We start from the raw sequence: 27,253 nt of genomic DNA, 5'->3' as shown, positions 1-27,253 counted from the left end.
AAATTGAGAGATGAACAAATGAACAGGATTCAGAGGCAGGGATAAACTAAATGAGACACTGGCAGATCTGGAAAGATCTGATGTGCCACTGGGACAATGGAATCTATTTTCCTACAAGTGCCAGGACTACAAAGGAAACCTGCAAGACTGTTAAATAAAACTGGAGCTTTCATTTTAATTAATGCCAGGAAGAATAGCTATTTTCTTCTCTTCTGATTAAAATGGTTATGGAGAAACAAGGCTACAGAGCTGCTCCAGCCATCAGTGGTTGTGTTGCTGCTGCTATCAACCAACCTTCAGCTTCCTCAACTGGGTATGTTCAGAATCTCACCTCGGGGGGTGTGTGGGGCACATCTCAATTTCATATCCTGTAGCCCAATTCCCACGTTTTTTTTCCTCTCGGATTCCACTTATTTGGCCTCACCAGATGTTTTCACCGAGCCAAGTGAGATCTATATTTTTAACGTAATAAATTACCCCCATCTCCCTCTCAGTATCTTTGTCCTCACAGGTTAAACAGCTGCTGTCCCTCAGGAGATGCTGGTGGATCAGGAGTTGTGGCGGTGGCTGTGGCCTGACCCACAACCTGGATCCCAGCACACGAGACACTGGCTCTTCAACACGGCTCCAGTTCCATTCCATACGTGCATCCTGCCAGCAGAAGTCCTCAGCCAGTGAGGGTGAAACAGGAGTGAGCTCTGGGCACCTAACAGAGAACTATGGGAGCCCCTGCTCCACCTGGATGTGTCCTTTGGTCGCCAAAGAGTTCCATTTTACCAGTTCTTTTTTTACAGCTGATCTTCATCCACCCAGATGGTTTTACGCTGCTCTTCCCCGATCCTGTCTTTTATTATTCGGATGAGATCCTCAATGCTGCTCCAAGCATCTGCCTCCACAGAGGCATAAAGGCAGGGCAGTGCTTCCAGCTCTTTCTCCTTCAGACGGCACAGACGTAAAAACTCATCCTCAGCCTCCGGCTTTGGCAATAGTTTCCTGTATCAAATGGGCAGACCAAAAATAAATGTCTTACAGTTTAAGTTAATCCTGCAGCCCCAGCTGTCCCATCAAAAATTTATTGTCTACTAACTATGTACAAGCAATAAAAGCAGTGGAGAACACAGCTACTCCAGGTCTACCCTCCCCTTACCTCCACGCTACCCCAAGGAAAAATTTTTTGCTTATGGGGAAACAATTTAAGAGGATTGAATGCAGGAGAGTGCAAGTGTTTACAACCTTCCCTCTTCCAGCCAGCACTACCTTAAGAAATGCTGTGGGAGTGCTAAGCACAGAGAAAAACACATATTCTTCGGTCTCATCCTCCCACAATGCTCATTGCTACCAGTGACAGTGAAAGAGTGCTAGATTTGGGGAATTCCTGCTTTCTCCTGTTGTAAGATTTCAGGGAGGAGTCATGGGAGGAAACAGTGCACATACATTAAGAGAGATGAGGTCCTTTATTTCTCTCAGTGAGAACATTATTGGACTCAAGAGTTATTCACCGAATAAGATGGAACATCAAATATGCAAAAGGTTTGATATGTTACCTGAACCTCTTGATGTTTTTCTCTGAGACTCTGATAAAGAGAACAATAGGATATATCTTGGCTTTGATTAAATCCTTTGTGCAGCTTATTCCAGCCTCCAGGAGACAGTGCTTGTTCTAAAAACAAAGTCATAACATTGTCACAGAGGAACATTCACTGCTGTGAAATCTCATGGTAAAGGTATCCAACCCTTACGGGGTCAGCTGGAAAGCTCTCTATTTACCATTGTAGTGATTTAAAACCTCTTAATCAAATATAGATTTAAAGTCCAACTCCTCCTACTAGTTTAAACTACTCAGACAAATAACAGCTGAGCTTAACAGCTTTTTAAAAAGGTTTAAATAGAAATGATTTGTTCTAAAGATGAAAAGTATGATAAAATACCAGTTTTACATATAGACACAAACACACACACTTGCTTTTTGTTCAGAAAGAACATCTACTGCAACTACTTGTGAGAGAAAAAACATCACTTTAATTCTCCTTTTTTTCCATGCTGTGCATCAAATCTACTCTACTTGACATCAGATCTCTGTCTTTGGCATTGTTATCTTTGTTCTGAACACCCTTGTGTCTGGGTTTCAGGCTTTCCTTTCCTTTGTCTAGGTCCTCGTATCTCTTACTCTCTCGTGTATTCATGTGTGCTTATGATACAAAAAGGAAATGAATAAGGGATGGAGCACAGAAAACGAAAGGATATTTTGCTGCATCAATGTGGGTCATCACAGGGAATGAGCGAGAATATGAAAGGATACGGCTGAGGATGGAAAAGAAAAGAAGCCAGAGCACAAATAAAAGCCATTGGGGGGAATAAATACAAATCTGAGACTGAAGGTGGGCAAGAGAGAGAACATGCAGCTGTAAATTGGTCAGTCTCTTATTCAAAGCATTGCAGAGAGGTGCACAGCCAGCCTAGTGAAGGGACACTGAGGACTCTGCACACCTTGGCAGTGACAGCCTCGATATTGGCAGGTACAATACATTCGTACGTGTTCAGATTCTTTTCTCTGCTGAAGATGATAGTCTCTGTCCTTTGCTTCCTTAAGAACTCTTCCTTTGTTACAATATCTAGAAAGAGATGTGAATGGGGACAAAATCAAGTTTACAACAGCAGAACACGTAGAAAACTATCCAATAACACTTCACCCGGGATGCAAGGATGGTTCAGGGAAGGAAGACGAGCAATGAATTGTCTTAACAGCTGCCTCATTTCTTCCATTGAATTCAATTAAAGCCTAATCTGATCACAGCTGAGCATCTCAGCTATATCCTGCACCAATGAGTCCTTGGGCAATTACTACAGCACTATGAAGACATTAAATTAAAACAGTAAATACAATTCCAGCACCTAATGTTATATAGCAACAGTTCAGGGATGGAGGATGCTGAGAAGTGCTAAAAAAAGGAGGTCTCTTCAGCACAAGATCCTAAAGCAGGGATTTAGTGTTCCAACATTTGTGTTTAAAGTTTCAAAAAAATTTGGCTTAGGTTGCAATGTGTGATACCGGCCCCCTTGTGAATTGCAGCTCTACATCAAAGCTTTTGTTTTATGTTGCAAGACAGGGGATATTTATTATAATACTTAACTTCTCAGTTTCTGTGTCTGGATGACTGTAAGGCTGCACTCTATGCGGTGGGTATTCAATATTAGTGTAAAAATGAAACGTCAGCTCGGTTTAATGCTGTGTTGTGTACAATCCTGCCCTCCAGCCATCACGGTACTGCTATTGCTTTAATAGTAAATACTTAGCATGGAAGAAAATCAGTCTTTCGAGTAGATCAAATGCACAATCTTCACAGCTTGGATGAGACAGAAACCTAAAGTCGCTCTAGGGAAGATATTCCTCATAATAGCAAATACTAGAAACAAATTAATCAAAATTTCACATTGCCTAGATATGCAGTATGCAAACAGTATGCAAACAGAAAGAGCACTCGCAGCATTTCAGTCTCTGAGGGGCAGCCTAGCAACCACACAGCATACACATGGATAATATTTATAGACACAGAATCTCATAACCATGTGCAGTGGCTGTCTCAAAAACATTCAAATATCTCAGATAGTCTCAAAAAAAGCAAGATTTACAGCTACACATCACTCTGATGTGACTTGAAGTACCTCAAGCAACTCTCCCACGCTCACGGCCCTACGTGTGTGCGCATATATATGCTCGTATTTCCAGCACTGAGGGTGGCAGTCATGGCCCTCTTTTATCCTGTTACCTGGCTTGCATATGTTGAATTCCAGGGCACCTCCAGAGTTGAGAAGCTTCTGTACCAAGGGCTTGGCAAGCATGGTGGGGGTGAAAAGCACTGGGCGCCTGCGCTCGCAGTGGATGGGTCTCACCAGGCTATAGGGGATCAGACTGAGCTTCTTATTGATTTCACTTTCAGAATCCAAATCTGAGTAGAGAACAAGACATTCATCCTCTGGTTTCCTCTCCATCGATATTTGGAGAAAAAAAAGGAGAAACACATGAACCAGAAATAACACAGTCAGTCATACTGGTCCTCCTTTCCCTTTCTCCAGGGTTGTCTTTACTATGTATGCAGCAGTAGGATGTCCAACCTAACACTAAGTAATTTCAGTGCCTTTTGCTTTCAAGAGATTATTCCATAATCTCCTCAGCATGACACTTGCTTGGGGCCTCTTTCTGCTTCTTAGTTTGACTTTCTTTGAGTTCAGTGTTTTTGAACAAAAAAGCAAGAAAGCACTTAGGAAGAACTTCCAGCCAAACAGGAAGTTTCAGTGTCCTAAACTTGCTCACGAAGGCTTAGTGCCCCAAGCACTTGTAGCAAAATCAGTGCCATGTGTGTAAAAGCTATTTTATGTCCATACCTTCTAGTTTCTCAGGCAACTGCTTCTTTGCTTCCGATGAGGTCCGTGCCAGACCGGAGGGCCAGCCGGTGACGATGCGGACGCGCTCGTTGCTGTTCATACGCTTGTATTTGTTTTCAGACCTACTGACAAACTGAAAAGGTGAACAAAAAAAAAAAAAAAAAAAGAGATTTGACCCACATTTCTTGCATTGTTTATTCTCAGCCAACACGTGTTACCTACGAGGTCTGAATTACCAATGTCTATCAAAGACAGGACCCCATGGATCTGTTGACCGAATTGTAAGACTCTTTAAATATCATAGATCTGATTCAGAGCCTTTGCTAATCCCCTTTGGGATTTCTTGTTTTGTTTTCTGCTCTTAAGAGGCATGATTTCCCTTCACAGAGCTCCCTGCTATCACCAGCACAAGCACTGATGTGCCCTCAGCAGAGTAACATACCTGGAGTATGTGCACAAATGTGTCACAGGTTATACCCAAATTGTCTCTTTTTTGCTCTACCAGAGAGACTTAAAACCTCCCATATGGCACCTTTTACAGTCATTTTACATGAGAAACAGGTTTCATGCTTTCCTTCCTCATCCACTCAGCTATTCCTCTATCCAAATATTAATTCCCCCTCCTGTGTATTTGCTAACCTTCACAACCACCTTCCTTCACAAGACTATCTTTCACCCAACACAGTCTCTGTCACGCTCAGAGTCACTGACCCACAAATAAAGGACTATTTTCTGCTGGAGCCTTATCTCACAGACTTGGAGATTTGGTCTAGCCCAATGGATTTGTCCTTATGGTTCAAGCAAAACACATTTCAGCCTCTGATGGCAGACATGTGGGATTCCTCAAGGTACATCAGTAATGGAAGGCATGCTCTTAAAAATGAACACCCCACATCACCAGAGAAAACACAACCCATCCTTCTCTTTCATGTATTAAATCTCTTTTTGATAGGAATAAATTCCGATACAGCCTCTATACCTGAGCTGGGATTTCTGGAGGAATTAGGATAGCCTGAGAATATCTGCTGTTCAGATCCACTATTTCAGACACTGCATTGAGGATTTGAACTTTATTACCTGTAAAATCTGGCCCAAAAGAAAGCTGGCTCTGGATAGGCGAGGGCTGGTTTTTGGGTCGTTCGGCTGGGCAGGCTCCTCTGGCTGCAATGTATTCTATCAAAATTAACACAGGAATTTTTCTTCCCCACCCTCTTTTTTATATTTTTTTTTTTAATCATAACAGCTGAGAAAAAAACCAAGCAAAAGCAGATCCTTTATATTTCCAATTAAAGGGATACTAATTGAGATCTATCCCAAACACAATGTTCTAAACAAACTGCAGACATAGCATGGTCTATGCTGAGAAACCCTGCTCATTCACTGCTCTTCCACATTCCCTTTTTCACAAGAGACTGTTCTCCACACCTTGAGAAAGAGGTAATTTCTGCACTGAGACAGAGCATGCAAAGCTCTTGCTTTCACCAGCACCTCTGCCAGTGATCTCTGTCCCTCTGATCAGTGGGGACACAAGTACAGAAGGAATGTGTGACATTTAACCTTGACTGAAATCAAGTACAAGCACTGTCTACCTGCCTCTGCAAGTGTTAGAAGCATATGTGTCTCCCAGACTCTAAAAATAACTTATGGTAACTAATACACCCAGAAGGTAGCTTTAATTATGTAAAGATGGAACTTTTGGGTCTAGAGAAAGAAAAATCAAATTATTTTGACTGATGGAAAAGGTGATATTGTGTGTGAAGACTTGATAATCCCAGTTCTCTCCATAGCTTGTAAATTAGAAGAAACAGGTCTTTATAATATGGGACAACGGGCTCTGTGGGTTAGAGGTTTGTTCACAACAGGAGAGACATAATTCTGATTATTGACTCTAAGGACACAACTTCTTCCTCATGTGCATATGAAAGTGCATTGGAGGTTTACAGGTTGAGAAGAATGGAAAGGATTAACTAAAACACAGAACAGAGATTTGACTTTTAAAGTGTGCTCCCTCATAGCTAGAAGGGTTAATTGTGAGTCAGAGCTACATAGCTACATTCACTACCAGGGACAATATTATTTAAAGTAAACATAAGGTACCCATTTCCTGGCACAATCAAAACCTACACAGAGTGTAAACAGGACTTTCTGTAAACTGATGATGAAAACAGAAAAATGAAAAACAAGTACCAGGGAAGTATCAGGTGTTAAAAAGACCTTGTTTGTACATACTTACCCGGAGTGCCCGAAGGGTGTTATAGGAGTTTTCTGTCTCATCTTTGCATCCCCTGTGCATCAACCGCTGCAGCTTCACCAAAAGAAGTTGCTGGGCTCTGAAAGAAAGAACGGAATCGCATTGATCAAGACATTTTTGAAACCACTCAAAAGAAAGCTGGATTGTAACGGCTCTGTGCCTACAGAAAGGGTTGAATAGAAATAGCAGTGAGGACTGACTGAACCACGCAGTAAATGCGGGAACAAAATAATGAGCAGGACTGCAGTGCAGTTAAGGATTAAAGAATCTCCATGGTATATTTTCACATGATACTTTTTTGAGTAACCCACATTATTCTTTCAAGTAACAACTGGAATCTCTTTTCTACAGCTTTATAGCTTGTATTACAGCTTAACATCACCAGCCCTTATGTCAAAAATTAAGACATATACCTCTTTCCTTACAGCAGTCATTCATGTCCCTGTTCACAGAGCCACTGCTCTCACTCGTGGTCACTCAGCATCACACTCACCTGCTGTAGCTGGGGATGGTCCCCATTTCCAGGTCTCTGTCCGTGAATGGATCCACCCTGGCACAATGCCACTCACACCTGCCCTGGTACATGGTGTCCAGGATGTGGACTATCTCATCACACCTCACGGACAGGGAGCAGCAGTCCAGCTGGCTGGAGATGTTCAGGTTCAGGCGGATGTGAAACGAGTCCCCCGACGTGATCAGCCCTTCCTCCAGCTCCGACAGCAGCTTCCTGTAACCTGCAGCAGTGAGGGAAGGGGTGAAGCAGGATCTCACGTCATGGTGTTGCTGCATTCCCAGGAATCCTCTGTGAGAAGCCACAGCACAAACTTCTGAGGCTCCTCTGAGAGGGGGTCACTTGCAGAGTGCTGGTTACACTGGTTGCAGCAAGGTGGTGGGCCTGCCCCTTAGAGACACCAATGGGGCTCAGGGACAGCTCGTGCTGTTGGTGTCAGACCTGTGAGAATATTCTCATTCTAATGCTACTTTTAGGGAACTCCATTTTCAATACTCCACCCATGACCTGTGAAACAAAGAACTCTGCAAAGACACAGACACGGCCATAGCTCCATCCTCTAAGTACAGTGTGAGTTCTGCCACCAATTTAATGACAAGCTATTCTCCTTATTATTAGCTCTAATTGGCACTCCCAGAATCTATAACATGCTTTATCTGCAGTTAAGTGGTGCTCAAAAAAAATTGCAATAGTCTTCCCTATGTCTGAAAACATCAAAGAAAATCAAAGACATCACTTTGTGTGTGATCTATGTAGTTGACATTCTCTAACCAGCACAACCCCCCCCCAAAACAAAAGCCAATTTACACATACCAGTAAAAAATGGATTTTGGAACGTAACTTTTGATCCATAACCTGAAATTATCATTATAGGCCATGAACACAAAAATCAAATTCTGTTCGCCAAACATGAACTCCAGCTGTTAAAGATAAGATAAAGCCACAAAGGTAATAAACAGGGCAACTCCATCAGGTAAATGCTAAATCGACCAGCTGGATAAAGATCACTCAGCTCACCACATTGTATTGCAGAAAACTGTACATAAAAATAAGCTTGAATGTGTTTTGTGAATCATGTCTTCACTGGCCCACCATGCAAATTCTTTAGAATCCTGTAGTGACAAGCATATGGGCTTTTTTTGTTCTCAGTCACAAGGCTAAAAGCTGGAACAGTTCCAAAGAGGAGCTGTAATTAACACCAGTGGCATTCTCCAGATTTATCCCAATACAAAGGATGTTCTGGTTTTGTCATTCTCTTCCAGACAGGTTGCTGTAACAGACCTGGGACTATTTAAGAAATACTTCTGGTCTTACCTTCGTGATTTGATTTATACTGGAGTGTTACTGGACCACTGCACCTCTGAATTGTCCAGTGAACTTCTTCCTTTGTGCAAGTATCCAAGGGAACACTCTGATTTTCCCCTTTAATGCAGCCCTCCAACTAGATGTGAAAGAAATATTACTTTCCAGTGCAGGTTCAATCTCTAAGTCAATTATACCATTTTTTTTTTAAAGTGCCATAATCTTTTTCTGATTAAACAATGCAGACACTTTGCTATTGGGATGTAAATTATGTTGTAATTATTTAATTTCTTTTCTCTCAAATTAGGAATGCCAGAATTCAACAGAACTGCAGCACTTTGGCAATCCCAGGCTTCCCATGAGTAAGTAGTGCAGGAATACAAATTGTGGGGTGGGGTTTTTTCCCCCTTGGAGGCATTTTAATAGGAAAATGTTTTGGGAACATTGGCAATAGAGAGAAAACTGAGCAAAGAGAAACTTAGCAGGAGCACTGTTGAACTTAGGTGAGACCAGGGACAGCATATGCAGGTGGCCAGACACCCAGAACTGTTTGGTGATTATTTCCAGCTCACCAGGAGGATTTGGTGGCCCTCCCGAAGTCCAGCTTTCTCCGCAGGCGATCCTGACTTGACAGAGCTGATGAAGCTCCCCCTGTCGTTGCCCCCCACCAGGGTGATCTCGGAGTTGAGGCTGTCCCCGTTCAGCGTCACGCGCTGGATCGCGTGGCACGAGTTCCTGAGGCGGCCCACGGACGTGACAGAGGGACGAAAGGGCCTGGGGTCACGAAAGGAAGCGACAGTTACCTCAGTCTCAGTTAAATGCATGATAAATGAGGGACATAGAAATAAACTTTCAGTGTTATCAGGCACTGAGGCCTAAGGACTCTAACAGAAATCCTTCTCGATGCTGCACAGGTTCTGGAGAAGGGCAGCTGGACAGCTTCAAGTGCTCTGGCATGACTGAGTAACTCAGTGTGTAACAGTACTCCGTTCAGCACCCTCTTGCAGCAAGACAGCAAGATCACAAGGATAAATTCAAGCCTTTAGAAAATTTTGTCTGCCTTGAAGTTTTTGAAATTTTAGGATGGCCTTTGTGGATTTAGAGGACATGAATGGGCACTAAGATGACATGTTATACTGCCACCATAAAGAAGTAAAGACTTAGCACAGTATCATAAGGTATTTGTGTCAAATAACAACTTGTGGCATCATTCCTGCCATATCTTCAGCAACTAATAGATAAATAGAGGACCTCTACCATAGCAGACTGTCCCCTTAGTTTCTGTCATCCCAAATACCTTTCCAGAGAGAACTTCCTAAACAGGGAGTTGACATGCTCAAGGTCATAGGCATCCAGGCCTTCTGACTGATGAGAAGAAGAGGAAGAGTGCACTGAAGGAGCTCCGTGTGACTGCCTGTCATGACTGTCATCTGGAAAGAGAAACAATAATGAAAATGAGTCCCAGATAGAGTGACAAAAATGCAAAAGAGGAAAAGGGATGTTTGATTGGTTCCAGCCAAAACTGAAGGAGGAAATTCCTAATGCAGAGGCATGATTCATATCTGCAGGACATGGCACAAGGAATGCCAGTCTTGCTTACTGGACCTTCCTGATCACTGTCACAGAACAGCAAGTGGGAAGGGGGCTCTGGAGACTGTCTTGTCTAAGTCCCTGTTCAATGCAGGGTCAGCTTGAGGAGATTGCTCAGCACTTGTCCAGTTGGGTTTTGAATATCTCCAAGGACGGAGACTAGTCAACATCTCTGGACAACCCTGTCCCAGTGTTTGACCACACTCATGGTAAAAAAACTAACCCTCTTCCCACTCAGTTCTTCAGGAATAACTGCTTTCTCATTCTCACCACTAGGTGACCCTTTGTTTTCTTGATTTATTCTCAGATTGTGTGTCCCATTATTTAGAGCAGGAGTTGGTTATTTGCCAGTCTCTGATTAACTGGGGAGCTAATCACACAGATCTCATAGTTCAACTACACACGTGATATCCTCTTGCTTACCATCCAGCTCCAAAGCATCACATCCAAAGCTGTCATTGTCCTCTTCAACCAGGCTGGAATTAAAAACAAAGCATGAGATAATGGAAGAGAGAGAGACAGAGAGAGAGAGACTGAAAGCTGTTCACTTGCCAGCTTTCAGCAGATTTCCAACCTCAGCAGATTTCATTAAGTTCTGAAGGAGGAACTTCTGTGAAAAAGGAAGAAGTTGGAGGTGTTGCATCAGGCAATGGCACAGCTGCAGAAAATCAAGCCAGCAATGTACTTGTGGGTCCAGGGAAAATGAGGGAAAATGGCAGGAAGACAATATGTGTCAGCCAAGATGGGAAGCATGGGAAGCAGCAAGAAGGTTCAGAGGGAAGAACTGCTAACAGCAGTGAGGGAATGAAGACCTTGCTGAAGCCAAAGGGAAGCTGCTGACTGATGGTCTCATGTGTGACTCACACCACATCTGCTTCAGCACCGAGATAAATGGCTGCATAATGCCTGCTGTACATACCATGGGCTTTTCCCAAGATATATCAAAAATGTCAGAAGCTTACTGATGGACAGAGTGAATGCAAGGGAAGGGACTGAGGTGCAGCAGTAAAGGAGTAATTCAGCTGCTTGATTTAAAACCCTCAAAGCATTTTATATCAGTTTAATGGTACCTCACACTGTTACTGGGGTACCCACAGTACAGAATGAAGGTGTACCAGGCACAGAAACTGCCCCAGCTCTGCTCCCAGTCCAGCTCCCACTGACACAGCCCTTCCTGTGAAAGGTGGCTAAATTGGTTGGCCTTAAAAACAGACAGTCAAAATTCACCAAAATTTTTCTCTTCCAGGGATATTGGGGCTGTCCAGCCAAGTGAGTGATCTGCCTGCTTCCCTGGAAGGACTTCATTAAAGCATGTCCTTTGGTTGCAAAGCTGTTTAAATAACAGCTTGTTGTTTTTCCCATTCAGAATGATTTGTAGGTCTCCTGTGGAGCTGATATTCCTCATATTTGGCTTCAGATGAAGGGTGAATTTTTGCAGCCAGGCTGCAGAGAGTCAGCTATTTTTATACCATGCATAAGCAGAGAAATAATATACCTTTTCCTACATTAAGTGATGATCTCACTTTTTTTTCCCCCCACACAAATTAAGATCAGATGAACTGTAAAACCTGCATCTTGGCATGCTAATAGCAAGTATTTGGTATTATGTTGACAAATAAGTTAAAAAAAATTTACCAGGCTAATTATAAAGTTATAAACTACAGTGAACTTTTGGGCACGTTCTTGAGATACTTGACTTTAGTGATTACAAGCTCAATAAAGATTACATTCAGACCTTGCTCCAGGGTACCTTTTCCTTCCACATGTTGGTGGGAAAGAGTATCTAAGGGAAAATTCCAGATTCCACTACAACTAAGTCTTCCAATGCCTTAACTTATGGAACAGAATATAGTTAGAGCTACAGTGAAATAAGTCCACAAGATGAATAATCTCCATGTAACCTGTACTGCATTCTGTAATATACTGCAAATATTGAGAAGTTCAGGCATGCCAAAGGCATCTCAAGCACCTGAAACATGAACCATTCAAATCATTAATAAAACAACCTTTTTTCTCCATCTTGAATTAATACAGCACACTTATAAAGGGGACTTGGAGGACGATATAGGAGAAGCTAAGGGAGACTAGAATAAACACTGCCTAAATCCTCAGCAGCCTAGAAAATTATAAGGGAGAACCAGCTGAGGATGCCCTCAGTGGAAAGCTGCCTTGCAAAGCTGTCCAGGAAGAGAGAGGCAAGTGGCTGTCTGCCCAAAATCAGTTTTGAAAAACATAAAAATCTGAATAAAGTTCTAACAAAGATTAGATATTAAAACCAGATCTAATAAAGACCTCTCACATATATTGTTTTCTTCTAAATTGCTTTGCTTTGGTTTTTTTCCTCCTTCTGCTTGGGACCTTGGGGGACTGTATTTGTATCTTCTGATGTTTCTGATACAAACACTGATGCCATTGACACCAACACAGTGTGGCATTGCTACAAATCTTTCAGAAAAGGAGCCAGTGCCATTTAGGGAACTGTGAGGCAGGAGAGGTCTCTCTCCTTCCTGCCACCGACTTCCCACTCACCAGCTGATCTGATTTCTATGCCAGGGGAAGTCCACAGGGCCGTGACCCCACACAAGTGGAAGCTGCAGCAGAAGGTGAAGCCGAGGGCGATGCCTCTCTCTCCCCTCATTGCTATGCTGAGATACAGAGCCCTGAGCCTGACAAAAACCACCTCCCTCCTCCACTTCTCCCCCCTGTTCTTCACAGCCATTCAAGTAGCTCTGCTCTATTTTGGCAGCTTTACAGAGCAGAAGGAGGGGCTTTGAGAGAAGGGGAAAGGACAGGGACAGACACAGACAGCAAAACTGAAGCTGTATCGGTGTATGAACGTAGAGCACTGTGTCCAATAGCACTGGTGCCATTTCAGTACTATGTCTATTTATGTACATTAAGAAGTCACTGTTGCAGGGGTATCACTATCATTCATCCCAGCTGAGCTATCAGAGACCCCTGAGTGTTTTGGACAAGTTGTGGGATGAAGGACTGTAGCCTTGAGAAGTTTAAGTAAGTTAATCCTGCCGCTTTATAGAAGCTCCTCAACTAGAGCCAGACACAAGGACATCTGTGGCCCTTTCTGCCTTCTCCTTGTGACAGCAGGTTCCAGACATGTTTCCCCAGCGTGGAGACCCACCTGCAATGAGGGGCATCCTCTTTGCACCGCCGGACTATGGAATCATTTCCTGGAGGCTCGGGAGTGGTCGACATGATGCTGTCATTGCGATTCCTCAGCGCTTGCTTTAAGCAAAACACCAAAAAGGTGTCAGCAAGGTTATCTGTCTGAAATGTGCTCTCATTGCTAACTCACAGCTGCATTAGCCTGTGGTCCTCTGCTCTGCACACGACAGTAAGAAAAATTGATTCTGGCTGTGCAGAGTGCTGCATACAGGAGCATTCATACATTGCAGTGTCTCAGCACTGTGCACAGCTTGGGTGCTGGCACTGTACCTTTTCCTGGGACCACAGGGCTGCCTGATTTACTAAACCATTGTAACTTTACCCTTGATGTGTGCACGTGTTGCACAGCTGACATACAGGATGAAGAGGATGCAAAGCAGAATGTATGCATACTCATATATATATAAATAAGGAAGAAAAATACATATCTCCATACATTAAATTATTAATCTCCCAGTACACTGGAAACTAAATTTTGAATTGTAGGAGAGGGAAGACAGCGTAAATCATCTCAACATCCAACAGATATTCCAAAGAATATTCCTAACCCTGCTAAGCTTATTAAAAGTGGCAGAGAGTTCTTTCCTGGCTATTCTTGAGCATAATTTTAATTTCCTGGGGGCAGCATTTTTCACGGTGTTCTAGAAAGATGTTTTGTTCTTTGTTATTAACACTCTGCGAGAGCACTCTCTCTATCTGGTTGTCCTGCTGTGTCAGTGCTCACATATGTATAATGGAATATCTACCTTGGGAGATTATGGGGATACAGCAAGCAGGGAAGAAATGGTTTGAGTATGGTATGCAGAAATTTCCAACTGTGATCTGCACCCCTTTTCTCACTCACTGATACTTATAGACAGGAAAGGCATTAGGGAACTCAAAAAATGCTTAAAATTTTCTTAAATAAGTTACAAAGCAGCTTTGAAAGCAAATCTCTTTCTCCTAACAGTAAATGTGAAATGGCATAAGGAGACAGCGAGAGGTCATAAATACCTTTGAAACATCTTTAAATAAACATAAACCAATTCTGTTATTTTGGAAAAGGCTAATAACAGGTTCTAACAAAATGCGGGTAAAAGGATTAAGGGAGCCGCTGACAAGGGCCTTGAACGTGATCACAGCTGGGATGCTGGGGAGTGCTAATGCTAGGTTGTGAGAGTTCTGAGCTACAACAGGAGGAACAGTCTAGACAGGCCAGGGGCACGTGGAGGCTCCTTACAATCTTGCTGACTTCACAGCTGCTGATGGAGACAGAAGAACTCGTGTCCGTGCGGCCGTTGCTGGCGTCGGCCCCGTCCTCGTCCTGCGCTCTCACTGCTGCGCTCGTGGGAGACAGGGAAACACAGACAGCACAGGAAACCAGGTCAGATCGCTGCCCAGACAGAGTCTGCCACAGATGTGCAACACTTTTGTTATCTTCCCATTTGATCTTGTTTCCCTTACCCTGTACTGGACATACTCTGTGCCCTGCAGCTCCAGTTCCCTTTCCTTTCCCGTCAGCTCCCAACAATGCACACAAAGACCCAACACCCTGGACAGACTATCTCTCAACTCTGTTCCTTATGTTTTTAATAGATCTATGAATGCTGTCTGCAAATTGAAGAAGGATTGTTTCATCAATTTGTGTTTTAACTTCATCTCCTGAATCTGGCAGTCTGCAATAAGGCTGACTCACTGATCGTGCTTTTTTCACAACAAAAAATTCACAGCATGGACCAAGAAGCCTGAGATCTCTCAGCAGTTCCAGATAAAACAGTGTCAATGTCTTTGTGGACTCCTTTCCTTCCTCAGAACCTCTGATTTGTACTAGTGATGCTCATTGCCTGATACCAAACCTACTATTTAACATGGAATATCTTGGAGCAGAAACAGTGTTTCCCACCATATTTTGTAAAAAACAGGGATCCCACTGCCACACATAACAACTAAAGGAAGTGCCACCTACAATGGTGTTTGGTTTGAGAGCAGCTTTACATAAATAAGCAGAATTAGGAGTAGTTCAAACATGACTATACAGCAACAAACTTGGTAACTTGGCAGCTGGCTGGTGGGTGGGTCAATCACCCTCCCCCAGCTTTTGCAATGCTTTAGATTTAAAATTAATTCCCTTTTGCTGAAGGACAAAAGAACTCATTAGACAATGACTTGATGAGGGCCTTTTCAGCTTGAATGATTTTTCCAACAGCAAAGGGAGAATGGTATAATGACTTCTAGTACAGATGTTACACAAATGACTTTAAAATTTTTGTAAACTTAAAGGGAAAATCAAGTAAACAGAAAATTTAGGTAAGCTATGGGATGCAGTATTTTGTGTGTCTGTGGAGTTATCTTTAGATGGAGAGGACATTTAGAGAGAACACTAGACTACTTTATATTATGACACTGGTAACTATGAGAGAAACTGCCTGTTTTACTGACTTGGACTTAGTTAAGACTTTCCCTGGTTGGCATATTTGTTAAAACAACTTAAAGAGATTAAGTGATTGAGACAAAGCAGTGGAAAAGGAATAAGAACATGGATGCTCTTTCTGACCTTGAAACTCTGATGTTTTGTTCATGCTGACAGGGGATTTAGCTCTTGGACTTATCTAAAAGAAAGAGGACAAAAATCAGCACAAATGCAGAACACTTGCCACACACTGTAAACCAGATATTTTCACCCTTTTTTTTTTTCTTCGCTGTTATGCTGCAATATATTTGCCCTCCTTTGAACAACAGGACCCCAAATTCAGAAGATATTTAGCTATTTAAATGCCATGGCAGCCATCGAGGGTTGGCTACTTGACTGCTTTGGAAAGTCTGGCCCAAACGCCTTCCAATTTCCAGATTCTGCCGAGGGAACAAAGAGACAAAAGGTGAATTGGGTGCCTTGGGACTGGTTTCAGGCAGCTATTAATACAATGGGCATCATTTTGGAGGGTGCAATGTGAAAAATGCAGCTCTGTTGCCATAAGTAATAATGACAGTCAGAGCTCAGAAAGGTTATGAAGGGCAGGGACAATTCAAATGCAGATAAAAGGAAAGGGAACCTCAAAACCCCGAATGTTAGATTTTATATTTTTTACAATTCATGAATGTAGCATTAGGTAATAGCTGTGTGAATGCAGCTAGTCAGGGAAATCATGAACCTAACCCATGCTGCCCCTTCCTCTTAGGGGAGAGGAAATTGCCATAATTTAATTCTAAATTAGACAGTTAATTTTGCTCTAGATTGTGTCCATTTCTTTCTATTTTTCCTTCCAGCTGATGTGAGCTTTTTCACCAATGCTTCTTTTTTCTCCTTCAGTGTGTGTTGGACCTTGGGCATTATGTAATTTTTTTCCCACTAATGTTAAGGAGGCAAAGAATCAATTTATTGACAATGCTCCAAGAACGTGAATGAACAGCAGAAGCAAGATGAAAACACAAAATGGGCAGAAGGGACAGAAAATGGCCTATGAAGCCTGATTATATCTGCTCCTCAAGATGCAAATCACCACAGGGCAAAAACCGACAGCTCACTATCAGACACGAAACAATTCTTATCTTTACACCACAGCCCTTTCAGAGGCACGACCAAAACATGTGTTATGTCTGTTAGTTCTATCAGTATCAACATATCATTCCAGCCTCACATTCAGACACACCTGGATTCCCTTCAGATTCAGTCTTCTCTTGAGACGAGCTTGATCAGGCAAGAAGAATTTGTTGTCTTCTGGAGAGTCTTCAGAAGTGGAGGAGTCATCGGCTTCCTGACCGTTGGCTTTTGGGCTGGAATTCCCGAAGGTCTGGGAGATAATGGTAATGGGTAGATTCCGTGGCAAAGTCTAAAGATCACAAGGAAACACTTTACTTCTGAGACCAGCTTGGTACAACTCATGACCTTTCTTTAGAGTAATCTGGTTGAACGTGTTGTGACTCCAGAGCCTCAGAATCTTATGCAGAACGTGGTGCCAGACCCAAATCAGTAATTTAGATTATTTGTGGGGATTCCTGTTCACTGGGGCATGTTCCTCAGAAGTACTTGTAGTTTCTATCCCAGTGTAGAAAACAATTGGTTTGTTGCATTTCATTCCCTTCCATTTAAAAATCAAGCTGTGAAATTCCAGCCTTTGGGAAACCACATCCATGACAGACAACCTGAACCACACCACAGAGAACAACTCGCAACATTCACATTTAGTAGGAAGAGATTATTTTTTTCAGTTAATTCATGGAGAGAATTAAAGAAAGAAATCACACCCGTGTTCCTCAGCCCTACCTGGTCGAGGAAGTTGTTGTCCTTGGAGAGCCGCCGGAGTTTGCACTCCAGGTTGACAATACATGCTTCCTTCCGAACCACCTCGATCCGGAGCTCGTCATTCCTCTCCTCCAGCTCTCGGATCTGCTTCCTGTACTTATCCTTCTCGATCAGGCAGTGTGAGTACTGCGTCTGAGCCTCGTCGCGCGAGCGGAACGCCTGCGGTGGGGAGGAGAAACCTCTTCGGCACCTGGGCACCAGGCACTTCCCCTGCTGGGTTTGTTTGTGAGGTGTTTGGAACAGGGACTTCAGAACTGGCACCCAGTCACCAATTAACACAGCAGTAAGGAGCTGGATGTGCCACAGCAGAACCATTAAAAATTATGATGATGAGGGTGGTTCATTTACAGCTCCCTCTTGGCTGGTGGGAAAATGCTCCAGAGTGCAAATGGGGTGACTTAACACTGACATAAAGCCTTGCAGTGGCTGTTGTTAAGACCTTGGTCCTGCCTGCCAGATGCTACACAGTGGAAACAACCCAATATTATCCTATGCTTAATTACTGTAATGCAAATTCCAACAAGTAATTCTTTTAACTGCTTATTTTATAACGGTATTTTGGGCCCAATTACCCACAATTCCCCAAAGCGACACAGAAGAGATGGAGGCTTTTGCTACTGATTTCCCCCACTTTAACTGTTAGATACCTGGTCTCGCTCCTTTTCCACCTCTTCCAGCTGTATCATCACAGTGTTCATACGGTGCTTGTACATCTCACAGTCTTTTCCTAGTGTTGAGCACTTCAACTCCAAATCCTCTTTCTCCTCAAGATACTGGAAATGACACACTGTTAACCAGCACTGCTCTCAGAGGCCTTTCGGGCACCACCCTGAGACATTCCATCTCTCTCCCCTTCCGCTTCTCACCTTGTCTCTCAAGTCCTCCACGTGACGAATCTCCTCCTGGAGATTAAAAATCTTGTTGACCAACTCGTGACGATCTTCTAGTGCCTCCTTACGGTCGTGTTCCAGAATATCCAGGATGGCTTTGTCCGAATCCGGCAAACTCCGCTTGTCAGCCTGAGGAAAGACATTGTCATGAGCCAGGCCAGGGAAACAGAAGATACCATTGCAAGGAGAGAAGTAACAGAGACAGTAACAAGCAAGAGGAATAGAAAATGGACAAGGTATTGCAGTGGGAAAGCAGGAGAAGAGATAGACATCTGTTCATATTTTAAAACAGTGTCAGAAAAGATAAATAAAGGCTGTCTTGCTGTCAAAATAGTCTGATGATGGAATTGTTTTACTGGTCTATTGTACTGGCTATAATTTGATCCATATTGGATGCAGTGACAGTTCTTCTCTCCAAGTCCTGCATTCAAAACTTTTTTCTATTAATCAGCTCTCACTGAGCACAAACATCACCCTTTGCCTAAGAGCAGAGCCTAAGAAAACATTCAGGGGAATTTTTAAAGCATGCACAGCCTTTGCAGGGCTGTGCTCAGAGAATATTAAACATGGTTGGAGTGGTTTGTACCATTGTTTCATTTTCTATACTGCCCAGCAATATTATTTCTTTCAGATTTAAAATTAACACAATTACCAGAACATGTTCTGACACATAAAGTGTCATCTAAAATTAACCATAAAAGGAAGATGAAAAAAGCATAAAATTGCCAGCACGAAATATGCATATTTATTTTTGAAATATCTAGATTAAACTGGAGATTTTAGGGACATTCTGGTTATCCAATATTTCTAAGCATACCTAAGCATTTCTAAAACAAACTGCTTTGAGGTTTGTCCATACTTTTGCTTTGGAGTATTTCAATCCTATTTTTAGATATTTCATGATTATTTCTCTCTCCCTTTAAGTGCTATAAGGCCATTTCAATTAATATAAGAGATTCCACATGGATCAGAACTCCCAGAACCTTCTACACCACACCCTTTTTCAACCTTTGAATTGGATTTGTCTTAGAACTAGGAATCATTAGGCATTGCTAGAGGCTACAGCCCTTTCTGAAAGACATTCTATTGATAATTTTTTGAGTGTCATTTTAAAATGCCACAAGCCTTTTCTAACAGAGTGCTAAGTACTCTCACAGGTACCCTAATATTTGGCTAAGCTTTTCACAGAGGAGTTCTAAATTTGCTGCATCACATTTTTCCCTGTGCAAGTTACAGCAGAGTTCTACAGGGCACCCTGGTACCCTCTGAACACCCAAGCACAGAGACCTTTATCACCCTCTGCTTCATTAAGACCGTTTGACACAGATATGACAATAGCCTAAAACAGGGTACACAAAGGCACTGGTAGAAATTTCTGGGCTGCATTTAGCACAGCTCTGTGGTGACAGGCTGGTACAAGGAACCACAGCAGGGCAAACCACAGAGTTGAATGCTCAGCAATTAAACAGCTGCACTCTGCACCTTGAAGGAGCCAATGTCTCCTGTACAGCTTGATTTATTAGATGACAATTTTCTTGAAGCACTCCTCCTCCTGCACGTGTTTGTGCAAAGAGCGCCACAGACAGCTGGGAGCTGTACAACCAACCTTCTGTTTATCCAAACTGCACTTATGCTTGTTGTAGCTTTACAGGTGGAGGTTTCACCCAACACTTCCTGCACTATAACAGGAGTGTGTGTGAGGAGCAGTAGCAGAGACCATGCCACTGCCTCCTGTCCATAGGTACCAGTTTCCCCGTTAGACACTCATCTCCCTGTCTCTTACTGAAAACACACAGGAGCTGTCACTGCTCTCCCAGACTCCTCCAGACATTTAGATCCCGAAGGGCAGCCTCCAAGGAAGGTTGTGAGGAGATGTGGGGGTGCCTGGACACAAAGACTGGTTGTAATCTGCTGAATCCATCCTCAGGGTAAGCAGGAGGGGCAAGCTGAAGCGTCAGGAATTTTAAACGTAGCAACCTCCTTTAATACCTGAATGATGGACTGTAACTCCTGGATTTTGGTCTTCATCATCTCATTCTCCCGCTCCAGCTCCAGAACCTGTTCCTTTTTGGGCCGGTTTTCAATGTCATTTTTCAGCTTCAAAGACTGGTTCCTCTCCAGCTTGCACTCCTCCTCCACCTTGTTCAAGCGATGCTTCAGCTGGTCAATCTGGAGCAGTGAAAAGGAGAAATAGGAAAGGAAAAGATTGCTCTGATAACACTCTCACTTCCAGGTGAAAACATACTGTCATAGATGAAAAGATATCTTAAACTGTGAATGCTAACAAGGAGCAGACAATTGGGTGTATGGGAATGTGTGTTGAATGTCCACAACTGAACTGTTGAACTCTCAAAGCACAAACCTGCTACTTGCCAGCTACAGCTGGCATGGGCTGGTATGGAATTTTTAGAACACCTGGACTAAAAAAGTGGCACATCCTCAATCCTCCAATGAATAAAGAGATATGAAACAGAACTAACACTTAGGAGGCTGACCACGCACTGAGCTTTTTGCACAGGAAAAACAAGAGCTTTGAGTTCTGGATAGGAAAGAAGGGTTCCCAAAAAATAAAAAGTGATGTCTTATGTAAAATATTTGATATCATGGGTTCAAAGTTAAAATGCAGCATCCACTATGGGTAGTTGTTTGCTCCATCTCATCTGTCACACACATACAAGCACGAATTCTATGGCACTTCAAGCACTTCTCTGTATTTCCTAAATTACCTCAACCTGTTCCAATGCTCTATGTGAGACTTTTTGAATAGACCTCCAGCAAAACTGGACAACTGATAACAGTAATACCAAGATATTACTGAGCCTCAAAAGCTAAAATTATGTTTTTAAGTAAACAATTATGTCTTTTTAATTTTATTTTTATTTCTGTTCTGCTCATCCATTGCAAGTATGTAAATTATCTGCTATTAATACACATCACTGCAGTTGGCATTTCTGTACAGTCATGCCTCTAATCATCTGGGTAAGCACAGCAAATGAGAGCTCTGCACCTTTCTGCTGTCAGAGAAGGTCTTGTTTTGTCAGATGCCACTGGCACCCTCCACTGCTGCTCCTGACTGAAGCCCCTCAGAGCATTTCTCTCACCTCTAACTGGAGGTCTCGGCTCCTTATCACGGCCATGCTCTTCTCGTCACTCAGCTGGGCGTATCTCATGGCCAGATTGTAGTTCTCATCCTTCACCTTCACCAGCTCGTCGTTGTAGTTGTTCCTCTCCTCCTTCATCTTGTTGTACCTCTCCTGGAAGGTCAGCAGCTCTATCTTGTTCAGTTTGAGCTGCTTTCGCTCGTCCTCCAGCTGCCGAGACTTGGCCAGGAGCTCGCAGCGCTGCACGTCCTTCGTCTTCACTTGCTGCTGGAGCTTAATGATCTCATTCATTAGGAAATGGGTAAGGCCTTCGTGTCCCTCCTCCACTGAAAGTGTTTGAATAGCTTGTCAACGTCTAGTAAAGCATCTTATTTAAGTTATTTTATTAATAAGGTAATAAGTAGGATCAGCAGAACTGAGAAACAAATGGCCCAGAGTATGCACAGAGGGGCAGAATTTGCACAAATTCATACACATTTGTATATCTAACTGGGAACAGTACAAATGTTCCACAGCACACTGCTACCAGAATCACAATATAGGCACATACAGCTTGTCTGGATAGAAAATGAAGCCTTTACATTTGTCCTGTTTTGACTGAGCCTGTGGAAACAGCACAAACATTGTAAAATGAATCTATATGAGTACAATTAATGCGAATGCCTCAAATGTGCTGTCCACAGTTCCAGTGTTCCTTCCTCTTGGGATTTCTGGTAATGCCTGTCATTCAATTTGAAGCTCTTCAGCTCTTTTCAAACAGCTGATATGTCCCTTCTCTTTATATATTACCTGTTGCTATCATGTTTTGCTTTGAAGGGGATTGAAAAACTGCAGAATGCTACAACAAGATTAGCTTTTATTTCCATTTCCTGCCTGAAAAAAACAAACTCAGTTTCCAAAACAGTCTTTATTTCAACAGGCTCCTCTGTGATTGATTCTACTCACCAACAATAGTGGAAAATCTCCGTGTGGGTTCTTTCCCTGTTACCAGTTTGTAGAGCTCAGGGTAGTAGAACTCCAGGCTCTCTAAGAAAACCACGTAGCCCCTTTGGCCCTTGGTGTGGAGGATGTCCAGCAGTCTGCCTAAGGACAGACAGAGAGGTGACACATCAGCACCGTCAGCAAGCACCATATCCCTGAAGTCAACTCTGCTTAAGGTTCATCTCTGCCACAGCAATGGGCTGAGCAAAATCTGGCTGATTAACTGAGTTCAGCTGAACTCATAAAGCAATGGTTCCAATTCCTTAAGTTTGTGGTGATGGTTATTCTGAAGGAGTGCTGGCAAACTGGTCTCTGGAAGAGAGATTTCAAAAGACTCATTATTCAGTAGAGCCTTTACAGGCAAGGATGGCAAGTCCTTCAAATCATGAGGTACAGCAAGACAGCTGGAGAGCTACTCCTGGAATGGCACTGGCTGCTGCTGTGTATTAACTGAAATATTTGCCAAGGCTTTGATGGGAACATGAACCCCAAGAGCTCCAGTCTGCTCAGCACTGCAAAGAGTCTTTGTTACCAAAATAGCAGCAGCAGAATCCCTCCCTATATTAAATCTTCCACAAACGAGATATAGGGTTTCCATTTGATAATCTGTAACTGGATAGAGGCTCCCTCCAGGCTTAGCAAAGCAATGCCGTTCACAAAGGGATGCAGATGCAGCCATTCACCAAATAATTACCTGCTCTGTTAATTTTGGAGGGCAGCATAAGCGAGTTGAGCACCTCATCCTCGTCCTGCTCGTCGATGACCTTGCACTGCCGCAGGTAGGGGGTCAGTTTGGCCGGGTTGATGTACCGGCTCAGCATGTGCCGGTTGCATTCCACGTTCTCCCACAAAGCCTCCTCCTCATCCTTCAGTGTCTCCAGGCAGTCGTCCATCTCTGGCTCTCCTCCTTAACAAGGGAAACAATTGGCAAGTGAACACCAAACAGGACAACTTCAACCCCAGCACTTTTTTTGTGCTTCCATGTCCTATAGGATGAGCTTGGAACCATTCCTGAGTAATACTAAAACTGAGGTGAAGTGCAGCCTGTCCACAGCTCGTCTGGGGAGTGGCAGTTCACAGAAGTGCTGTCTCCAGTCTATGAACTATTGCTCCTCACTCTCCAGTGATGGAGCTGCACTCAGCCAACCCCATGAAGGTCTCTGCAAGTCAGAGAACCCCTCTGCTCAACGGGAGCAATGGCAAAGGGCACCGCGCAAAGCAGGAAGGGAATGAACCTGCAGAGCTCTGAGCAAAGACTTGCTGCAGGTAAGGAAGGCTCTTATCCTCCCCTCCTTTGCTCCTCCCAACTGTACCCATGTGAACCTGCATATATGTGATGAGCCAACACCTGTAAATGGCTGCACACAAGGAGAGTTAACTCATGAGCAGGCAGCTCTGCAGCCAGGTTGGGATGGTCTGAGGGGTGTGAGTGCAAGCACCTGTGAGCTCAGACCTTGCCTTTCCCCCGTGAGTGGGTAGGTGTGAGCATTGCATCACTGCAGGCTGAAAATGTTCTTGACTCATGCAAATGTTGTCACATGATTTCTGAGTGCTTGATAAGCAATTTCCTGCCAACTCCTAATTTGTACCCACCTCATCAGAGAAGGTTACAAGGCAGGCAACACTGAGGCAAGAGAACTTGTACTGAAGTTAAAACTAAAGAAACTTTGCAAAAAAACAAAAAAAACCCAAAAAAACAACAAAAACTTTCCTTCTTTATTCTGTAATAAACGTTAACCTTTAAACAAATCCTATTTTTGCATTCTAACTTTCACAGGATCTTGTGATCCAGGTGGCACACAGAACACAAGCTTCTATATCAAGTTATCTTACCCCATCAGAGACTGTGGTGAAACAAGAATGTGCAGTTCTTGGGTCATAGGAGACGAGAGCTGTGCTTTATGAGGCTTTGCTGGTAATCAGTAACTAAAGACCTCAAAAGCAACATGTTTTTCTCAGCCTCCAGCTTTAGGAACTGCACAGCAGCCTGTGTTACACTGAGCATCCCTGGGCAAAACCAGCTTGTAAACTGTAAAGCCAAGGGCTCATTTTGAAAACTAAAGCCAAAAGTGCTAATCTGCTAAATAGTGTGTCAGTGTTCTTGCATGATGAAATATAGAATATTCCTACAAAAAAATAATAAAGCACGCTCTCTTCTTAATGCTTTTAAAAGCTTCCCCAATTTGTCAAAAATCATAGTCTGGGTTTCAATATCCCTATGGGAAAAGTCTGGATGGGTTCTTTATAGTATGGACAGCTTAGAGAAGAATTGCCAGGAGCTCTGCTCTTCTCCTGTACTCCAGCAGCTTTCCCAGAGTTCTTTCCATTGCAGTTTCACATTTTGGGAACCACTTATTCTGCATTTGCTCTGTAGATTCATTACTCCGGTGCTGCTATTAAATGTTCTGGGAGAGACAATGGTCCTCAGTGGTTGAAGAAGACCAGGACTGCTCAGTGGGATCCAGAATCATGGGGGCATGACTGTAGCTGTGGGAAAAACCTCCCTGGTCTTATGAACTCCACACAAGCTGCATGAAATTCTCACTGAAAGCCACAGTATTTGTGCAGGGTAAAGATGACACTGCAGGAACAATCATAATAAAGGTAAAACAACAGAAAAAAAGCTTTCTAAAGCTGGTAGCAGTGGGAGGAATGCTGAAGGTGAAAGAGCCTTATCTGAAGTCCTCACACATTCTCATGAACCTCACTCTCCACCACTTATTCTGGAGGAAACTGTATTTCACTTCAAAGGTGAATTTAACAAACACCACATAATTGGAGAAGGTGAACTTTTGGGAGTAGAAGGCAGTGAAGCAGAAGGTCACACAGTACCTCAGTCATCTCACAGCCACAGCCACCTTCTGCAGCTAAAAAAAGGAGTGTGGCAGGCCCTTTAATTCTGGAGTGCAGCAGGGAGCTCACAGATGGACCTCAGAGTGCAAAGGAAGCACTTGCCTGAATTCCATAAAATGCAAGATATCCTGTAATCTGCTGCACTGAACCAGAAATTATTGCACACTGTCAGCAGTTCCCTCAGGACATTAGTAAGGGATTTCTCCATTAAATGATTCCAAGAAGAGTTCACTCATCAGCGTAATTCTCAACATGAACACGCTTTTTTTTTTTACCTGACATTAAAAATACCTTTATCAAATAGTCCCTCGTGTATGGGCATAATACATCCATACTGTTATTTTGGGGACATAATGTTTAATGGGAAAGTAATAAGTATATTGCATGAGTGGCTAAGAATTCTAAAAGGAGATTTCTGGTAGCAAACTCCAGTTAAACACAGTCTATTATCAGGAGCAAGCCCTGAGAAATGACATTTAGTGGACTGGTCCTTCACTGCCCTGTAGGAATGTCAGAATCTTCCTTTTACTTTCTTCTCTGGAATTCCACCTTGGAAATGCCAGAAGGACAGCTGAGCTCTGTCCTAACTCCCTGTGCTGTTCATCCCCTGCCAGGGAGGTGTAAGAGGGATCACTCCTCTCTCTCCCAGAGCTTCAGGCATTGCCTTTGTTGTGTTTCTTTGGCCAGGCTGGTGCACAACCCCCACATAACTCCACTGTCCTGTGGAGCCACTCCAGAGAAAATAGCCATGGACAGCTGATATTAGTGCAGCACCCCTCTTAATGAGCAAATAGTTATTTGATTTAGTATTTAATATAATACCGAATAGGAAGCAAAATGTTTGCTATTGGTGGGAATTTTGGTGTGCTGGTCAAAAACCCACATGTAACAACTAAAACTCAGTGGGAAACCAATAAAGGTTTTGTATTACTGGCTTTAATTTCAAAAGTTTTTCAGCAGCATATGCATTTTCTAGGCATTTAAAGGCCCTTATTCCCTTATTCTGTCCTTTGTTCATATGATGATATTGCAGAAAACTTGTTTTCACTTATAAAATTAAAAATGACAGATTTAATTTTTTTTTCAAATGTGTAATCACTTATTTAACCTGATTTTTATCATCATTGTCTACTTTCTGATTCCAGCATCTCTAGAGCTGTAACCTAACACATTCAGGAGTTGTGATATGTCATAGAAATACTATGGCATCCATTACAAATCACAGGTGTGAAGTCACAGACTTGGACTGACTTCAATAGGCATTAACCAAAAAGAAATCAGAATCACCACAGCAGTTAAAAAATTGTTCTCCTGCTGCTCCTTTTGGTAGTTAGTACACAAAATTGCTTTTAACTGCAGGAGAGCTTAATCCAGTAATAATCTCAGCTAGTTCCATCTATTTCAAAGGTCTCTGTAGACACAGACAAAAGAGAGAATCCCTTTTTACATTAAAAGGAACACTCTGCTTCCTTGTCTCCTTTTCTCTCCAAGGGACTATCCCTCTCCTGTTACACACAAATGAATTGTTCTATGTGTTTGCTATTTTCTTCTGTTATATTTTTCAGCAGAACAAATCACCTTGCAGTTGAAGCTGCTCCCTGTTCTCACTCAGACTCCACACTCTCATATGTCAGTGACACTCTCTGCTGATCAAGGGAATAAAGCCTGCAGGCTTCAGACCCAGGGGTTCTATAAAGTCCTCATCATCAGGTCACATCTAAAGCTTCTTTTTTTGTTGTTTTTTCATGATTCGTTTCATGATGGTGCAGAAATTAACCCTTCAGCCGTTTAATTATTTGCATCCCCGTGCTCTGAATTCCTGTCAGCCTGTCAACACTGAGGAACCCCCGTGCAGCAGACTGCAGATGCAGGTTGCAGCTCGGGTTTCTGATTTCCTGATGTCTCCTTTGTGGAATATGAAAAAAAAAA

General features: G+C 42.9%; 1 protein-coding gene across 1 annotated transcript in view; it reads right to left on the bottom strand.

The window, feature by feature from the left end:
* Nucleotides 1-362: 362 nt before the first annotated feature.
* The window catches only part of CARD11 (caspase recruitment domain family member 11), a 43,456-nt gene continuing 16,565 nt past the window's right edge, over nt 363-27,253 (bottom strand). Inside the window, exons 2-24 of the mRNA XM_018067289.1 lie at nt 23,166-23,378; nt 22,436-22,573; nt 21,491-21,816; nt 20,379-20,558; nt 18,366-18,518; nt 18,147-18,272; nt 17,461-17,658; nt 16,847-17,026; nt 15,754-15,808; nt 14,440-14,537; nt 13,177-13,280; nt 10,461-10,513; nt 9,745-9,877; nt 9,020-9,221; nt 8,460-8,586; nt 7,128-7,368; nt 6,617-6,713; nt 5,461-5,556; nt 4,384-4,516; nt 3,768-3,947; nt 2,488-2,612; nt 1,545-1,660; nt 363-993 (exon numbers count right to left, since the gene is read on the bottom strand). Of these exons, the coding sequence (XP_017922778.1) occupies nt 789-993; nt 1,545-1,660; nt 2,488-2,612; nt 3,768-3,947; nt 4,384-4,516; nt 5,461-5,556; nt 6,617-6,713; nt 7,128-7,368; nt 8,460-8,586; nt 9,020-9,221; nt 9,745-9,877; nt 10,461-10,513; nt 13,177-13,280; nt 14,440-14,537; nt 15,754-15,808; nt 16,847-17,026; nt 17,461-17,658; nt 18,147-18,272; nt 18,366-18,518; nt 20,379-20,558; nt 21,491-21,816; nt 22,436-22,573; nt 23,166-23,378 (3,479 nt within the window). The 3' untranslated portion in view covers nt 363-788. The remainder of the gene's footprint in view (nt 994-1,544; nt 1,661-2,487; nt 2,613-3,767; nt 3,948-4,383; nt 4,517-5,460; nt 5,557-6,616; nt 6,714-7,127; nt 7,369-8,459; nt 8,587-9,019; nt 9,222-9,744; nt 9,878-10,460; nt 10,514-13,176; nt 13,281-14,439; nt 14,538-15,753; nt 15,809-16,846; nt 17,027-17,460; nt 17,659-18,146; nt 18,273-18,365; nt 18,519-20,378; nt 20,559-21,490; nt 21,817-22,435; nt 22,574-23,165; nt 23,379-27,253) is intronic.

The sequence above is a fragment of the Manacus vitellinus genome, unplaced genomic scaffold (genome assembly GCF_001715985.3).
Source record: "Manacus vitellinus isolate BGI_N305 unplaced genomic scaffold, ASM171598v3 scaffold_12_pilon, whole genome shotgun sequence".
NCBI classification, from domain to species: domain Eukaryota; kingdom Metazoa; phylum Chordata; class Aves; order Passeriformes; family Pipridae; genus Manacus; species Manacus vitellinus.
Note: the sequence above shows the minus strand (reverse complement) of the source record. Positions and strands in the feature narration are given on the sequence as shown.